Consider the following 18,645-nt stretch of genomic DNA (forward strand, 5'->3'; position numbering starts at 1 on the left):
CAGACAGCACGCCTGCTGCCGGGGTGTTATTATGGTGCCACCCACGGAGAGGGAAACGTCAGGTTTAGGGAGGTTAGTAGATGGTGGGAGCAGAAGAACTTCAGTTTTGGAAAGGCTGAGTTTCAGATAGAGAGCGGACATGATGTCAGAGACTGCGGACAGACAGTCAGTGGTGTTCTGTAGTACAGCAGGAGTAAGGCCAGGGGATGATGTATATAGTTGTGTGTCGTCGGCATAAAGATGGTACTGAAAGCCAAATCAACTATGGGAGCAATAAAAGAAAATGGAAGCCATACAAAACCACTGATAATCTCCCTCGATCTCTGGGCTCCACGCAAGATCTCACCCCATTGGGTCAAAATGATCACAAGAACAGTGAGCAAAATTCCCAGAACCACACGGTGGACCTAGTGAATGACCTGCATCTAGCTGGGACCACCGCAACAAAGACTACGATCAGTAACACACTAAGCCGCCAGGGACTCAGATCCTGCAGTGCCAGATCTATCCCCCTGCTTAAGCCAGTACATGACCGTGCCCATATAAAGTTTGCTAAAGAGCATTTGGATTATCCAGAAGAGTATTGGGAGAATGTCATATGGTCTGATGAAACCAAAGTAGAACTCGTCGTGTTTGGAGGAGACAGAATGTTGAGTTGCATCCAAAGAACACCATACCTTCTGTGAAGCATATGAAGGTCCTGGAGTGGCCTAGCCAGTCTCCAGATCTCAACCCCATAGAAAACCTTTGGAGGGATTTGAAAGTCCGTGTTTCCCAGCGACAGGCACAAAACATCACTGCTCTAGAGGAGATCTGCATGGAGGAATGGGCCAACATACCACAACACTGTGTGCCAACCTTGTGAAGACTTACAGAAAATGTTTGACCTCTGTCATTGCCAACAAAGGATATATAACAAATTATTGAGATGAACTTTTATTAATGACCAAATACGGTACTTATTTTCCACCATAATTTGCAAAATAAATCTTACCAAATCAGACAAGGTGATTTTCTGGATTTGTTTTATGATTTTGACTCGCATAGTTGTGGTCTATCTATGATGTCAATTACAGGCCTCTCTCATCTTTTTAAGTTGGAGAACTTGGACAATTAGTGGCTAAATAAATACTTTTTTCCCTCTGTATGTTGCCACAATGAGCCTTTATTGTTTTTTTGACTTTCTCTATTTTTTCTGTGTCAAAAATGCAGTGTCTTACAGATCCTGCAGAGTGGAAACACAAACACAAAAACACAGCGAAAAATTGCAAGTAGCCTAATTTAAATAGTAGTTGCAGAAATGTAGCCTAACACTGCAAGATTATTGTGAATGTGTTTTCAGCAGAATGCTCATTTCATGATAATCTTTAGTGTAAACTGGTAGATGATCACCAAATACAGTAAATGAGCAAAACGCTCCTTCATCGGTTTGAGTGATCTTTTGATTTTCACAAAATATCACTGTTTTTCACAGCACATGGTCTCATGTAGACAGGACTCTCACTGCCAAATTTAATAGAAGCCTATGCCCACTGAGCAATCCATTAGAGATCCTTCAGTGTGCATTGTTAAAGGGAAGGTGCCACCTGTTTTCTTGTATTTTGTTTTTTTGTGAAATTAAGCTTAAAATAGTAATTAAAATGTATTCATGCAATGTTTGCACTGTTTGCAAACATTTCTATGTGAAAAATATTATATATTTTTCTACAAATATACATATTTACCACTAGGGGGAGCATTTTCCATTTTAGACCTCAAGCAGCTATAGTAAGATTTAGCAGCTCTGCCCCAGGGATATTAGACCACCCAAAAGGGGAGGGAAATGGTGATGTCAGCAGTTACTGCTCCAACAGTAACAATGAAGAGCAGCATCACAGGGCAGCACCATTTTGTGTGTGGCTGCCCTGTGATCTGCTATCACCAGCAGTTACTGCATCAGAGGCGCAGCTTGTTTACAGAGGAGCAGAACACAGTGGGCTCAGCAGCATTTTTTGTGAATAACATTCTTGCCATCCCCCTTCCCCCACCTTAATCCCTGTCCTGTCAGCTGCCCTGCTCTCTCTCTCCAGGTGTCACCTCCCTCTCTGCAGGCTGTGAATTCAGCTTACCAGAGATCACAGGGACTGTGTGTGAGGGGGAGGGGGAGACATGGCAGGAGAAACACACAGGGCAGTGTGTGAGGAGCAGAGGATGTGTGCCTGCTTGGAGTACAGAGGAGCAGTGAGGGCTTCTTCTGTCCTGTGATAGAGAGCACAGGGCTATAATAAAATGGCAGCTAGTCACACCTACAGCAGTGAGTTGTGCAGCCCACAGAGGCGTGCCCAACTCACTGCTAATGCTGCTGCAATGTTACAGATAGGGTCCGAGCCGGTCTATTATCTCCTATGTCCATGGGGTGCCGTAATCTGACACTGATAGTGCCCTGCTACTGCTGCAAAACCAAGATGTCAGCCCCCAGTGCATTCTTTAAACTCATATAACACACGGAATCTGTTTCACATGCATTTCAAACTTGCTTATAGCAACATGTTATGCTACATTACAGTGATTTATTAATGACCTACAAACGCGGTACCTTCCCTTTAAGTGTGGTCTGCCTGTGTAAACAGGCTATTAACCCCTTAGCGACCGCCGATATGCATTAAAACAGCAGCCGCTAAAGGTACTTATTCCCTCATCGCCTTTTTAAAATGACAATCGGTAATAAGGCTACAGTGCCCCCCCTGAGTCGGAAAATCTCTGTGGTCTCAGCTACCGGAGATAGCTGAGACCCTGGAGAACATGGTCAGGGACAGATTTTCCTGTGCCCAATCACGTGATCACTGTTATTCAGTGAATAAAAAAAAGTGTGCCCGCTGTTTCAATGATTTCTCTCTCTTCTGACATGATATACATGTCACAGGAGAGAGATATGATGTTTCCCTAGATACCCCGATACCTCCGCCATCCCCAAGCCCTCCTGATCCGTCTCCTGGCTCGTCCTCATCTTCTTGGAAAAAAAACACGGGCACATGAGCAGCACACCCGCCAAGATCTGCTGTCCAGTATCCGGCAACAATAGGAAATGTTTCTTATTAGTTCCTTATGATCACTGTGATAGACCCCATCAGAGTGATCAGCATAAATAAAATAGTATATCAAATCCATCTTTGTCACCACTTAGATAAAAATGATAAAATATACTGTATATACCGTATTTTTCGGACTATAAGATACACCGGACCATAAGATGTACCCCAAATATTGGGGTGGAAAATAACAGAAAAAAGATTTTTATAAGATGGGAGTCCATTTTATTGTCAAAATTTAAGGTATCTTACCAGAGGGCTGGCGGTGGTAGAGCGGGGTCACCGGAGGCATGGTCCCTTCCTCAAGAAGCCGGCGGTGGCAAGCAAAGTCGAGTGCATCACCGGTTTCTCGCCGCCCATCTTGCCGAGGCCACGCGTGCCTAGATTGAGATCTCAATGGCCCTGATCTGCAAGAAAATGGCCGCCAAGATCTCAATCTGGGCATGCACAGCCTCTGGCGGCCATTTTCCTGAAGCCGAGGGCCGCCGAGATCTCAATTTGCGCACGTGCTGCCTCCAGCGGCCCAAGGATGATAGCCACAGGGAAACCAACAATGTACGCCGCACCACCCACTTCCGACACCGAGCCTCAGCATCGCCACACCTCTACCGCCGCCGGTTCCCTGAGGAACCGACAGCTCTCCAGCGACCAACTATGCGAAGTCCCCTGGTAACCAGGGTAAACATTGGGTTACTAAGCGCAGGGCCACGCTTAGTAACCCGATGTTTATCCTGGTTACCAGCGTAAACGTAAAAAAAAAAAAAAAAACAGTACATACTTACATTCTGGTGTCTGTCCCCCGGCGCTGTGCTTCTCTGCACTGTGTAAGCGCCGGCAGGTTACCAGTGAAGACATCGCTGAATCGGCGTCACACACGCCGATTCAGTGATGTCTGCGGGAGTCCAGCGACGAAATAAAGTTCTGGACTTTCTGCTCCGACCAACGATGTCACAGCAGGATCCTGATCGCTGCTGCCTGTCAAACTCAACGATATCGCTAGCCAGGACGCTGCAACGTCACGGATCGCTAGCGATATCGTTCAGTGTGAAGGTACCTTTTGGCCTCATTCCAGGTCAGTATTTTTCATCGTATTTGTATGCTAAAACAAGGAGTGGAAAACTTACAACTATAATTGAAAGATTTTCACCTGTTCTGTGTTTTGGAAACAATTCTGGTTTTGGCATACAAATACTGATGAAATACTGATGCAAAAATACTGGTGTGAATGAAGCCTAAGAACTACTTCTTTTGTTCTTTCTTTGACCAAGACAAAAAAAAGTTGTCAAACGAACTTTTTGTTTACAATACAACTTATCCAAACTAAAGGAACAGCCGACATTTTTTGCAGACATTTTGAAAAATCAAAATATTATAATTGCATTGTATATGTAGCAGTAAAAGGAACACTCTTTGATATCATAAAAACAAGAGCCAACTAAAATTTCCATTGTCAGATTTGAATTCATGAGGTCAAAATCATTAAGAAATGGCTAATTTCATAACAAATTTCGTAATGAACCTGCCAACTTTTGAAAACAGTACAGTTATCATGCTCATTTAATGCTGCAAAAAAAAAACCTATTAGAGAATTGCCATTTTTATCTCGCCTCATCTCACCTCATATACAATGATATAAAAAATGATAAAAATGTGTATGTATTAAGAAAGTGGTACAAAAAAAAGTATCAATAAAATCTGTAGTTTCTTTTTACATTAAAAAAGTGGGGTTGTTAGTAAATGTAATAAAAGTTTTTAAAAAATGGTATTGTAATTATAGTATTGACTTGCAGTAAAATAGTTGTATGTTAATTATACTGAATGTTGAGTTCTGTTTAGGAAAAAAAAAATCCAGAATTATTGCTTCTTTATGTTTATTTCACCTCACAAACGGTGTAATAAAAAGTAATCAAAAAGTCAAATATACCTAAAAATAAAATGGAAGCAAGAGGAAAAATGATCCAGCTGAAGGCGGAGGTGACTCAAACTTTATAAAGCTTCGGTAAGCTGACTATTTTTTCTATATTAAAATTAAAATGGGTACAATGAAAATTACATCTTGGAAAAGAAAACAAAATGTTCAAACTAATGATTCTCCGAATATGGCAACATCAAAAAAATATTTTTTTTCAGTGTATTTATTTTATAAAAGTAATAAGGCATAGCTAAAGCTATAAAAATATGATATCACCATCAACGTGCTTACCCAAAAGAATAAAGCCCATTACTTAAGCGTGGGTCAGAATCATGGGGAGAGAGCTCTTAGGCATCTTTAAGGCTCTTGTAGGTGTGAAAATGACCACGGCAAAGTATATAGTTTCTGACTGACCACCTTCTTCCATAGTATAAGAAGAAGAACCGTGCCATCCATAGCAAAGTCATCAAAGTCATGCACAACAATTCATTAACCATAAGTCATTAGCTGAGAATTCCATGGTGGGGCCACCATCCTCCTAACCTCAACCTTATTGAGAACCTCAAGCAAAAGATCTATAAGGGCGGGAGGCAGTTCACATCAAAACAGCAGCTTTGGGAGGATATTTGGACATCCTGCAAATAAATTCAAGCAGAAACTAGCCAAAACCACCACAAGTTCAAGAATAGATGCAAGAATTGTGAAGGTGATATCAAAGAAGGGGTTTTATGTTAACATATCACTTGGCCTCTTAACCCCTTAGTGACAGAGCCAATTTGGTACTTAATGACAAAGCCAATTTTTACAATTCTGACCACTGTCACTTTATGAAGCTAAAGCTCTGGAATGCTTCAACGTATCCAACTGATTCTGAGATTGTTTTTTCGTGACATACTGTACTTCCTGTTAGTGGTAAAGTTTCTTCAATATAACTTGGATTTATTTATGAAAAAAATGGAATTTGGTAAAAATTTTGAAAATTTTGGAATTTTTACATTTTTAATTTTTGTACCCTAAATCAGAGAATGGTGTCACACTAAATAGTTAAAGGGACTCTGTCACCTGAATTTGGCAGGCTATGTAAATGCCCTGTGTCCGGTCCGATGGGTAGTGTTTCCTCTTCTTTCATTCACCCCTTCCTTTCCCGCTGGCTGCAATATTTTCTTGAATTTCAGTAGGTTTCCCTTGTAGCTCATGCGTGCGCAATGCAATCTTGCCTTGCGCACGCGCAGTATGCTTTGCCCAATTGCTGGCAAAGGCGAAAAGCATTAGTGCACTTGCACCGGCGCACTATGTCCCGGAAGTATTTCGCTGTGTTCCAGGACATAGTGCGGCAGCGCATGTTCATTCTCTTGCGCAGGCATGTACTACGGAGGACAGAAAATAAACTTCAATCCAATTTTGCAGCCAACATGCAGCCAGCGGGTAAGGAAAGGGTGAATCAAACACCCCAAAACCCCGCCTCCGTGGCTGAAGATTGTTCCCTCCAAATTCAGGTGACAGTGTCCCTTTAAGATTACAGTACTCGTTTTTTATTATGTATACCCCTTATCACATGAAAAGCGCCATGGAATAAATGGCGCTATAATAATAATACTCTAACGGTTGATCATTTGAACATTGTACTGACAAATTTGCATGGACCATTTAGGAAAATCAGAGAAAATAGTATTTGCATAATCATTTGGAATTTGGTGTATTACAGCTGAGCTAAGAAGAAGCCAATCAATAGGGTATAAGCATTGCATACAGGGAAGACATACATGCAATTTTTAAGATTACAGGCACTTTGGGGATGGATAGGAAAGCGGAAATCTGTAGGCAGCTTGAAGGAACTTACCGTGTTGTAGTATTCTGCTACATATTCTGAATGCAAGTAATTTGCTTCACACCAGTCAATCTCAGAACTATGCCTTGCGAATATACTTGGGGGCATGCTAAATTGGAAAGACAATATAAACAGTAGTGTACCTTTAAAATGACTACTATCTTTTCTTGTAAACTTCTAACATCCACACTTTTGCACAATAATGCATTCATGAGATTTGTTTCAATAGAACAATTTGTGATCAAAAGTGTAGCAGAGTCCTACATTCCACTACTCTCTGTCTAAAAGTCATTGGCAGCTGCTGGCAGCTACTATTCCTTGTAGTTTTCATGATAGCAGATTTGTTTCAGGGAATCATAAAAACCTTTATTTGTAAAAACTGATAGCACGCTGATACATTGTGTAATTCATCCTGAGACAAAGGATACCAAAGTATATCTAGAATGGATATGAATGTCTGAGAGAAAGAAAAGCTCAGTATCTTTTAAAGCAGCACAGAAAACATTTTTGCCTATGTTTTGCATCCATTTTTACTGTAACTTCTATTATTTTTTTTTTAAACTTTCTATTTTTGTTTTAACTCTCAATTATTTCTGGCGTGAGAATTTATTTACTATGAACTTAATAAAGCTTTTGGTTGTATTTTACAACACATGTTCTAAATGAAATGAAGTTAGAGAGATATTCTCAAAAAAAAAAATGTGTCCCTGACTTATGAATTTGGGTATTTTATTGTTGATTGTTTGAAAACTGTATGGTCAATGATTTGACTCTTATTAAAGGGGACCTGTCATGTCCCCATGCCCTTTAGCCCAGCATTTCTATATGTTTAACTAAATTCCCTGCCTAACCAGCCCTTTAAGTTAGTCAATGAAATCCATGTTTAAAAAAGTATAAATTCCTTTTTCTTAGGGTACCGTCACACAGTGGCATTTTGATCGCTACGACGGCACAATTTGTGACGTTCCAGCGATATATCCGTGACGTTCCAGCGATCTCGCTGTGTCTGACACGCTCCTGCAATCAGGGACCCCGCTGAGAATCGTACGTCGTAGCAGATCGTTTGAAACTTTCTTTCGACGTCTAGTGTCCCGCTGTGGCGGCATGATCGCATGGTGTAACAAAGGTGTGCACGATATTGTATACGATGCGCGCATAGTAACCAACGGATTCTACATCGCACATACGTCATGAAATTATCGCTCCAGCGTCGTACATTGCAAAGTGTGACAGCAGTCTACGACGCTGGAGCGATATTGTTACGATGCTGGAGCGTCACGGATCGTGCCGTCGTAGCGATCAAAATGCCACTGTGTGACGGTACCCTTATGCTAATTAGGCCTTTGACTAATTAATCTGGCATTGGTTTCCCCAGAGTAGTCGGCCCTTTACGAATGGTATCATGCCACTGTGGGTGTGATAACATGATTTGCAAGAGCCTGCATCATCAACAGCTCTCTGCAAACCTCGCTTTCTTCAGACATGTCATTGCGCTTCTGTTGCCGGGTGTACGCTTCCCAGCTTCAAAGGCACAATGCGCACAACCGGAAGTCCAGTAGTTACACAAGCCATCCCTTCTTTACGCCGGAGCTATCATCTTTTCATGCACATGTAATGTGCCCCTAACAGCCATGGGTGAAATTGCGATCCTCCCACGGCTGTTAACATGCGTGCGCCAGAAGCATGTTACTAACTACGTCTATCGGCGCCTTTGTCACATGATCGCAGGGCGCCAATGGGTTGGCATGACAAACCAGGGTCTGCAGAAGACCATCATGCTTGTCATTGCCAATCTGCTATGTGCACCACCCAGTGGCCGGTGTTTATAGAAGATGATCATTTCTGCTACACATAACAGGGCTGAAGCCCTGCTATGTGTTGCACAAGCGATCAGACGACTGTACCTTCAAATTTCACAAGGAGACTACTGAAGCAAGTGAAAAGTAAAAATGTTTTTTTTTTTTAAATAAAAAAAATATAAAAGTTCAAATCACCCCCCCCCCCATTTATGCCCCATTCAAAATAAAACAATAAAAAAATTCTAAAATACACATATTTGGCATCACCGTGTTCAGAAATGTCCAATCTATCAAAATATAAAATTAATCCGATCGGTAAATGGTGTAACAAGAAAAAAAATCAAAACACAAGAATTTCATTTTTTGGTCACCACAACATTGCAATAAAATGCAATAATGGGCAATAAAAACATCGGATCTACCCCAAAATGGTATCAATAAATATGTAAACTCGGCGCGCAAGAAATAATCCCTCATTCAGCCCAAAATCCCGAAAAATGGAAGCGCTATAGGTCTCGGAAAATTGGGGTTTTTTTTTCACCATTTAAATAAATAATAACCTATATATGTTTGGTATCTACAAACTCATAATTACATGGGGAATCATAGTGGCAGGTTAATTTTAGCATTAAATGAACATGGTAAATGAAAAACCCAAAAACCAATTGTGGAATTGCACTTTTTTTGCAACTTCACTGCACATGGAATTTTTCCCCATTTTCCTGTACACTAGTTGGTAAAATCAATTAAGGTGTTAAAAAATAAACTCGTTCCACAAAAAACAAGCCCTCACATATTGACGGAAAAATAAAAAAGTTATGACTCTGGGGATAAGGGGAGCAAAAAATAAAAACACAACAATGGAAAATCCCAATGTGGTGAAGGGGTTAAAGAAATAACAAGCTCCTGGCTCTGTTCACATCAGCAGTGTGGATTTTACCAGAAGCCACAATGCATGGATCCATTGCGTGATTGACATTGAGAGTGCCTGACAGGTTGAATGATTGGCATGGACGGTGCCTGACAGGTTGAGTGATTAACATTGAGAGTACCTGACAGGTTGAGTGATTAACATTGAGAGTGCCTGACAGGTTGAGTGATTGACATTGAGGGTGCCTGACAGGTTTAGTGCTTGACATTAAGGTGCCTAACAGGTTGAGTGATTGACATTGAGGGTGCCTGACAGGTTGAGTGATTGACATTGAGGGTGCCTGACAGGTTGAGTGATTAACATTGAGAGTGCCTGACAGGTTGAGTGATTGACATTGAGGGTGCCTGACAGGTTTAGTGCTTGACATTAAGGTGCCTAACAGGTTGAGTGTTTGACATTAAGGGTGCCTACCAGACTGAGTGATTAACATTGAGGGTGACTGACAGGCCCTAATGGCTTCTACTGAGTTCATTGAGATTCCACCAAGGTGTTATTTTATAGGGATAAGAGCACCATATGATGCACTATTTATCTCTTCAAAAACAAAATTAATTTGCAAATAAGGAACAAAAAGTGAACGAGGTCTTTGTTATGGTTTCTAGAACAACAATCCAATGTGAAAACCATGCACATTTAAGGTAATCTGTTAACATGATTTCACACCCCAAAGTATTTATATATGCATGTAACTCTTTCAAAGACATGTCCAGACATACTTTTACATGCCCAGTCCATTCCTCCATTACTGAGAAATAAGCATTTGAACTGATATGCAAATGAGACTGAATAGGTATTGCAGGTATGAAGCTTCTGTCACTCCAGCTCTATTCCCCGCCAGTGCCATCTCCTCCTGCCTGACTGGGGACTCTTTCCTGATGTGACATAAAATAATGTCTGTCATTCAAGCAGAAGGAGGCAGCACTGGGCAGGGAGTGGAACTGGAGTGACAAAGGATTCAGATCTATAGATCTAATAGATCTTCAGCTTTGTTTACATATCAATTTAAATGCTGATTTCTCAGTAATTAGGAAGCAAACTGGCAATGTAAGGGCTATGTTGGACTTGTCCTTGAAAGAGCTACATATGCATGTAAGTTTTGGGTGTGAAATCCTGCTGACAGATTCTCAATAAGAAGTAGAGCATTGATCACGGTCAACTGGCATTCGCTGATTGCACCACTTTGCCTAAACACTAAATTGACCATGTAGAATGACTCAGACAAGAACATGTTCTTTATTGTGCCTTTGTATCACATGAATGAGGGGTCATAAGCCAGATAATGGAGCACAAAGTACAGCTCACATTTGTGATAGCATGTTTTATATAATAATTATGTAGTTAGAGCATATAGCCACCAACGTTTTGGAAATTTTGAAATAATATTACTGACAACAAGCATTAACTTTGCAGTAGTTAGAATGAAAGTTATATAAAATTGTTAATAGTATATATTTTTACTGTTTAAGAAATTCTAGGTGGAGCACACTGCAAGCATAATTAAACTATTCTCATTTAACTCAATGGAAGCTGTCTAAATTTGTAAACCCTGAGCTTCCCTTGTCATGGTTGCTAGCAAATAAAATCCCACATCAACTGCAAATGTATAAAAAAAAAAAAAAAAAAGATGTAAACTCTGCAACAATGTAATTTTCTTTTCGGGCAGTGTAAAGTGCTTTTCCCTATCCACCAGTTAGCCTAAATGGCAAAATCCATCTTGTTGTTAGTTGGGCTATATCTCCATAGTAGATGGTTGGCAGCTTAGACCTTCATAAAAAAAGAAGGGCTATAATTTGCAGCTGTCAGCAACATGGATATGAATTACTAATCAAATAAAAAAAAACAAGTATGACCGCCTGCTACTTCTCTACAACACAGTTAATGCAGAATGCAAAATATAATATGAGGCATGTCTACTCTGTGATGGACCACTTTGGCACTGTAGGCAATAGGTGGGTACAATATGGCTTGGTACTATATTGTTATAGCTTGCCATTGTGTGGAAATCTGCACAATGCTGTTGTCTTTCACTCTCTAAAAAACACTGGCAGCATCCTTTTGATTTATGTAGTATATAAGGGGCGCTCACTGTATCAATGTAAAGCGGTGCTCTGAAGGAAAAAAACCACGTAGACTTTGAGCAAGAACCTTCGGCACTCAAATAAGAACAATTTATTGTTCAATTTTCAAAAATGAAAAAAGAGGCAAAACGTCCACCAAATACAAAGAAATATGCAAAACGTTAGTATGCACAGATATACTTCAGCCCCGACGTTTAGGCAACAAAATGCCTTTTTCAAGCCAAATCTGTGAAGCCTGTGAGATATGTGCGCACCAGAGGTTTCCAGTCCGCAATATCTCCCTAAACAGATTTGGCTTGAAAAAGGCATTTTGTTGCCAAAACGTCGCGGCTGAAGTATATCTGTGCATACCAATGTTTTGCTTATTTCTTTGTATTTGGTGGACGTTTTGCCTCTTTTTTCATTTTTGAAAATTGAACAATAAATTGTTCTTATTTGAGTGCAGAAGGTTCTTGCTCAAAGCATCTTTTTGATTGTCCGGATAATCAGTACAACAGTGATCCCCAACCTTTTTTACCTTCAGCATGCCCCACAGAAGTGACACCCAGGCCAGAGCCCCTTTTATCGGTATAATGACAACCAAAGCTTCACCACAGAAATCATACCAAGGCAGTATACTTGCATCGAAGATTTCCCACATTACCCTTATTCTGTATTTTTGCATCAAGCGCTCCCACCACGATATCGCGTTAGGCCTCAATCACCTTCTCTATCTGGCAGTATCATCTTAAGTCCAGCTTAGCACTTACTTAAAGAAGCATTCCCATTAAAATGTTTATCTTCATAATGTTTTGCAGTCTTCATATTATATGGTACTGTGTACTTACAATTGAATTTTTTTCCTTTCTACACAGATAATTTGTCTCTTTTCCACTAGGTCTATGACATCACGTGATTAAAAACTGACTAGCTGAATCTTTATAAGTTCTTTGTAGAAACAGGAAATCTCTTTTACTGGTATGACTCAGGAGTCACTGCAAAAGTCCCTGGCAAGGGGAGGGAAAGGGTGGAGCAGCTGGGTCAGGAGTTGAAGAGGGAAATGATAAATGCAGGGAAAACAGACTTCCTGTTTTTGCATAAAGCAGATAAAAGAGAAGAATTAGCTGGGCAGAAGGGCAAAGATTAGCAATTGTAAGTATGTGATGCTGTATGATATGATGATTGCAATATTTAAGAGGATAAAAAAAGTCAGTCCATCTGATAATATTTGATTGCATACACAGTCTAAAAAGTACCAGTGTTTGGTGTGGGAACATTTGATTAAACTCACTAATTTGTTGTTGCATTTTATAGACTACCTTATGTAATAGGTTCTGGCCAGCGCATGCTGTCTATAGCAGCAAACACGAGACACGTATGGAGCAGCTTGTTGACAAAATTTACAGCTGTGTCCAGATATTCAAGATGTGGATACCACTGAACAGAATGGTGGATCCACCATTCATCCTGAGTGGGTGGCTGTGGAGGTATACTGAGTGAGGGGTTGGGGTGGCCATCATACTGAGTGGGAGGTTGTTAGGACCCTCATACTGAGTGGGGACTATCATACTGAGTGGGGGTATGTGGTAGCCATCATACTGAGTGAAGGGCTGTAAGAACCCTCATACTGATTGGGGGCAATCAAATTGAATGGGGGACAGTTTAGGGCATCATACTGAGTAGGAGACTAAGGGAACATCACACTGAGTGGTGGACCTAATGAGCTAGGGGCTGTGAGGCTAATATAATGAGGGGCTGTGTGGGGTTATCACAATGAGGGAGTGGCTGTGAGACCAACATATTGAGTCAGGGTTCCGAGTAAGCCACAATACTGAATGAGGAACTGTGAGGGCCATCTTACTGATTGGGGGCTATGGGGGTTATCACACTGAGAAAGAGAGGTGAGGGGCCATCTAGCTGAGTGAGAGGCTGTGGGAGCTATCATACTGAGTGGGGTGGTTTGTGGGACCATCATACTGAGTGTAGGCCATCATATGTTGTTTTGGCTCTGCTGACATTTTGTGAAAGGTCAGAGTCCCCCGGCAGTTCGTCCATGCTTTCCTTTGCGGTGGACTTCGGGAAAATGGCCGCCAGGAGGCGGTGCATGCGCAGATGGAGATCTTGGGACCAAGATCTCGAGAACTGAGATGTCAGCGCTGAAATCTCATCTCCTGAGATTCCGGCGGCCATTTTCCCAGAGTCCGTCCCACAGGAAAGCATGGACAAACTGCCGGGGGGATCTGGTCTTTCACAAAATGTCGCCCTGAGCCCCCTGGAACCCCTGGAGACTCCAGCATCACCCTGGGCAGCAGCGGACAACCGCGGGAGCAGCGGTGGACACCCCCTCATCCCAGCCTGTAACGGTAAGCAGTATATCCGTTTTGTAAGATGCACCCCCATTTCCCCCCCAAATTTCGGGGACATAAAGTGCGTCTTACAAAGCGAAAAATACGGTAAATCCCAAATACTAATAACTACAAATATAACTGTATAAACCCCTGGATTTACAATACTGTATGTTGATATATATATATACTACATCACCAAACAGTATATCTTTTCCTCTTTAGTTTTTAGCGAGAAAATGTAGTATTAACTAAAAAAGGATTACATGAAAAAAATAAATACAAAAAATAAAAATGGAAAATTAGCATTTTTTTCTGCCGTTAAATTAGATAGATGGTAATGTGTATTATTAGATCAGATGACCAGCAGTTTCCCAATACTATTAATACATTTTTTTCAGTTATTCATTGGACAATGTATTGTTATATAATAAGTATGACAAACTGGGTGCACAATAATAAGTAAGGAATAAGATTATGGTAAGTAGCCATGTACACAGACATGATTGCCAGCAGATCCCAATGACAGTGTGTGACAATTCATTCATCCATACACATATACACAAATTACATTTAAAATTGGCCGTTCTTCAGCTGCTTTGCAAAAAAAAAGCTCTAACCTATGTTTACCTTGAAATCTCGGAGAAATCGGAAGCTTTGAGCAAGACAGTAAGGGTTGGCAGGAGCACAAGTTGCCTTTCTGTATTGGAAAGACAAGTAAAGAGGGAAGCGTGCAGTGACACGGGGAACAGGTTGTATGGGAGGTTTGATGGGTGTGACAGAGATAGTAAAGGGTTGGTATGTGTGTTGTCCCTTGTTGTGTGTCACAGGTCATACCGGCTTATATGTTTCCCAGAGCACAGAAAACAATTGCTAGAGATGGCTTTGTGTGTCCCACTGATAAAGCAGGCTGCCCATGCTGCTCTAGGTCTTGTGTTTTACACCAGTGCGCTGTCATTTGCTGGAAAGCACAGTCATGCTATCAGAATTGTGCATAATTAGCATCCACTATAGTAGACTCATGAGACTGAACACTTTTTTTTTTTACCCTGCTGACCAGACTGATAATGTGCCTATAATATATGTGCGTAAAATCAGGAAGTGGTGACACTAGGCAACGCTTATCTTGTCTTATCATTCCCTTCAAGCCAGTCAATATTGGACAAACATTGCCCTGCTGACATGTAAAATTCTCATTATGTCATAACATGCACATTAACATGATATCATTTAGTTATATGTTAGGTGTCGTGCACACGCATCAGCTTCATATTTATATGGATTATTATATACTATTAGTAAAGATACAGTACAGACCAAAAGTTTGGACACACCTCATTTAAAGATTTTTCTGTGTTTTCATGACTATGAAAATTACAATTTTTAGTAGCAAAAAGCATAAGAAAAAACATGTAAAAACATGAAAGGTGTTAGAAAGTGGGAAACCAGAAAATGGCACAGGGACCCACCATAATTGCTACAGAGGCACTACAACAAACTACATACAAATGAGATAAACATAGTATACGTCAAAAATCTAAATGTGTAAGTACACAGTGCAAAAATAGCATAATACTGTGTACTTACACAGCTCGGTGCTCCGGTCATGTGACCCGACTCTCGCCCGTACTTTGGGCGGGGTCTGGTTCGCGTCCGGATCGTCGACTCTGATGCGCTCCCCATTGTCTTTCTCTGCATCGGACGGAGCGGTGTGCGCCACAAGTATCTGGTGCACCCTTATAGTCTTTTTATTTAGATCACTGGATGTTCCTCTATAAGTTGTTAGGTACTATTTTTTGAGGTGGAGCTTATTCTGGTGACACACCTCCAGCATTTGATTGGACACTAATTATACAATGCTCAACCCACTCCTATAGTGCAATATGTCCCTTATGTTAATCTGATGGGCGGATGCTAAGTGTGGTAAGGTCTGTGTAGTAGTCCTGATCGGTGATTGGGTGTGTAGATGTGTCACTCTGCACCCCCTTCGCTGATTGGTGACGGATGCAGCATCAAGTTCCGGCAGGTTTTCAGCCATAGAGAGGCAGTGTTAGTTTATTAGTTTTGTTATTTATTTGTCACGTCTTATGTGATAGGTTTTTCTAAACTATATATCCTCGCTCTTGTCAGTGTGATGCCACCCCCAGAAGAAGGCAGTTTGCCGAAACGTGCATAGGGGCTGGCATTGGCACCCACCTAGAGGTAATAAGGTTTATACTACTATTGGAGATCTTTTTCGGAGTCTGTTTTACGTCTGTAGAGATGCTATTTTTGCACTGTGTACTTACACATTTAGATTTTTGACGTACTCTATACTATGTTTATCTCATTGTATGTAGTTTGTTGTAGTGCCTCTGTAGCAATTATGGTGGGTCACTGTGCCATTTTCTGGTTTCCCACTTTTTAACACCTTTCATGTTTTACATGTTTTTTCTTATGCTTTTTGCTAATAAAAATTGTAATTTTTAATATAGTTGGTTCTTGTGTACACATTTTTTTCTCATCGGATTTTTTGTATGTTTATGTGCTGAACCCTCACTATGTCCATTAGTAGTGAAATAGGTTTAGTATCCATTTAGGGTTTTTTTGGTCTTTGTTTGGTGTTCTGGATACTCCCATTTTTTGATTCAACTCCGTTTCTTCATTATGACTATGAAAATTGTACATTCACACTGTAGGCATCTAAAGTATGAATTAACACATGCAGGGCCGGCGTCAGCACCCGGACAAGTGCTGGGGCCCTGGCGAGACTGGGGGGCCCATAACGGTAAGACACTTATGCCGGCATTGCCGACACTGATGCGCAGCGCATCATGCACTCCTGGGGGCCCCCCGAAGCCAGACTACATCATTCCTGAGTCCGACCCTCCCTCCCTGTGCTAGTGTGCTGTGTGCGGTGTGTGACTCCAGCCAGGACTCGGAGGCGGAGCTGGAGCCGATATATGATTCCCGGCACTGGCAGCAGGAGGCAGGACTCACTGACTGGGACTCACTGCAGCAGGAATACTCACCAATCACCATCCATGGGGATAGAAGAGTCACTTCCAGGCCGGCAGTCTTCACTTCCGGGTGAGAGTGAGGAGCTCGTCAATCCTAAGAAGAGCAGCGCTGACACACAGATCGCGTCACGACACAGTCCGAGACCCGGGTCCACCGTCCAGTTCCAGAGCAGCGAGCAGCAGAAGACGAGCAGCATTCGTCAGTGCATGTGTGCAGATCCTGTGTCCACAATGGTCAGGGGCGATGGTGATGGCATGGTGGTGGGTGAGCTGGGCTGCCTGTGTTATATACTACGTGGGCTGCCTGTGTTATATACTACGTGGGCTGCTTGTGTTATGTACTACGTGGGCTGCCTGTGTTATATACTACGTACGTGCCTGGGCTGCCTGTGTTATATACTACATACGTGCCTGGGCTGCCTGTGTTATATACTACGTTGTTGTGGCCGGCAATCAGGCAACACAGCGTGCAGTAATCAGCGCACATACAGAGATCTGGCAATAACCAAAAACAATAGGACGAGCTCTGAGACGTGGAATCTCTGTAGACTGCAGTACCTGATCTATCCTCACACAACTATAAGCAGCAGTGGATTGCGCCTATCAACTACCTATGCAACTCGGCACTGCCTGAGGAGCTGACTAGCCTGAAGATAGAAATACAAGCCTGACTTACCTCAGAGAAATACCCCAAAGGAATAGGCAGCCCCCCACAAATAATGACTGTTAGCAAGATGAAAAGACAAACGTAGGAATGAAATAGATTCAGCAAAGTGAGGCCCGATATTCTAGACAGAGCGAGGATAGCAAAGAGAACTATGCAGTCTACAAAAAACCCTAAAACGAAAACCACGCAAAGGGGCAAAAAGACCCACCGTGCCGAACTAACAGCACGGCGGTGCACTCCTTTGCTTCTCAGAGCTTCCAGCAAAAGTTAATAGCAAGCTGGACAGAAAAAACAGAAAACAAACTAGAAGCACTTATCTAGCAGAGCAGCAGGCCAAGGAAAGATGCAGTAGCTCAGATCCAACACTGGAACATTGACAAGGAGCAAGGAAGACAGACTCAGGTGGAGCTAAATAGCAAGGCAGCCAACGAGCTCACCAAAACACCTGAGGGAGGAAGCCCAGAGACTGCAATACCACTTGTGACCACAGAAGTAAACTCAGCCACAGAATTCACAACAGTACCCCCCCCTTGAGGAGGGGTCACCGAACCCTCACCAGAACCCCCAGGCCGACCAGGATGAGCCACATGAAAGGCACGAACAAGATCTGGGGCATGGACATCAGAAGCAAAAACCCAGGAATTATCTTCCTGAGCATAACCCTTCCATTTGACCAGATACTGGAGTTTCCGTCTAGAGACACGAGAATCCAAAATCTTCTCCACAATATACTCCAATTCCCCCTCCACCAAAACAGGGGCAGGAGGCTCCACAGATGGAACCATAGGTGCCACGTATCTCCTCAACAACGACCTATGGAATACATTATGTATGGAAAAGGAGTCTGGGAGGGTCAGACGAAAAGACACCGGATTGAGAATCTCAGAAATCCTATACGGACCAATAAAACGAGGTTTAAATTTAGGAGAGGAAACCTTCATAGGAATATGACGAGAAGATAACCAAACCAGATCCCCAACACGAAGTCGGGGTCCCACACGGCGTCTGCGATTAGCGAAAAGCTGAGCCTTCTCCTGGG

The 18,645-nt window shown here is 42.0% G+C and overlaps 1 protein-coding gene across 2 annotated transcripts in view; it reads right to left on the minus strand.

Moving 5' to 3' along the window:
* The window catches only part of ACER1 (alkaline ceramidase 1), a 32,672-nt gene extending 18,014 nt beyond the window's left edge, over positions 1-14,658 (minus strand). Inside the window, exons 1-2 of one of the 2 annotated variants that reach the window (XM_069741606.1) lie at positions 14,571-14,658; positions 6,821-6,917 (exon numbers count right to left, since the gene is read on the minus strand). In XM_069741606.1, coding sequence (XP_069597707.1) covers positions 6,821-6,916 — 96 coding nt within the window. In that variant the 5' untranslated portion in view covers position 6,917; positions 14,571-14,658. Of the gene's footprint in view, positions 1-6,820; positions 6,918-14,560 lie in introns of both variants that reach the window. The other variant, XM_069741598.1, reaches the window with a different exon arrangement.
* Between the last annotated feature and the right edge of the window lie 3,987 nt (positions 14,659-18,645).

The sequence above is a fragment of the Ranitomeya imitator genome, chromosome 1, assembly GCF_032444005.1.
Source record: "Ranitomeya imitator isolate aRanImi1 chromosome 1, aRanImi1.pri, whole genome shotgun sequence".
NCBI classification, from domain to species: Eukaryota; Metazoa; Chordata; class Amphibia; order Anura; family Dendrobatidae; genus Ranitomeya; species Ranitomeya imitator.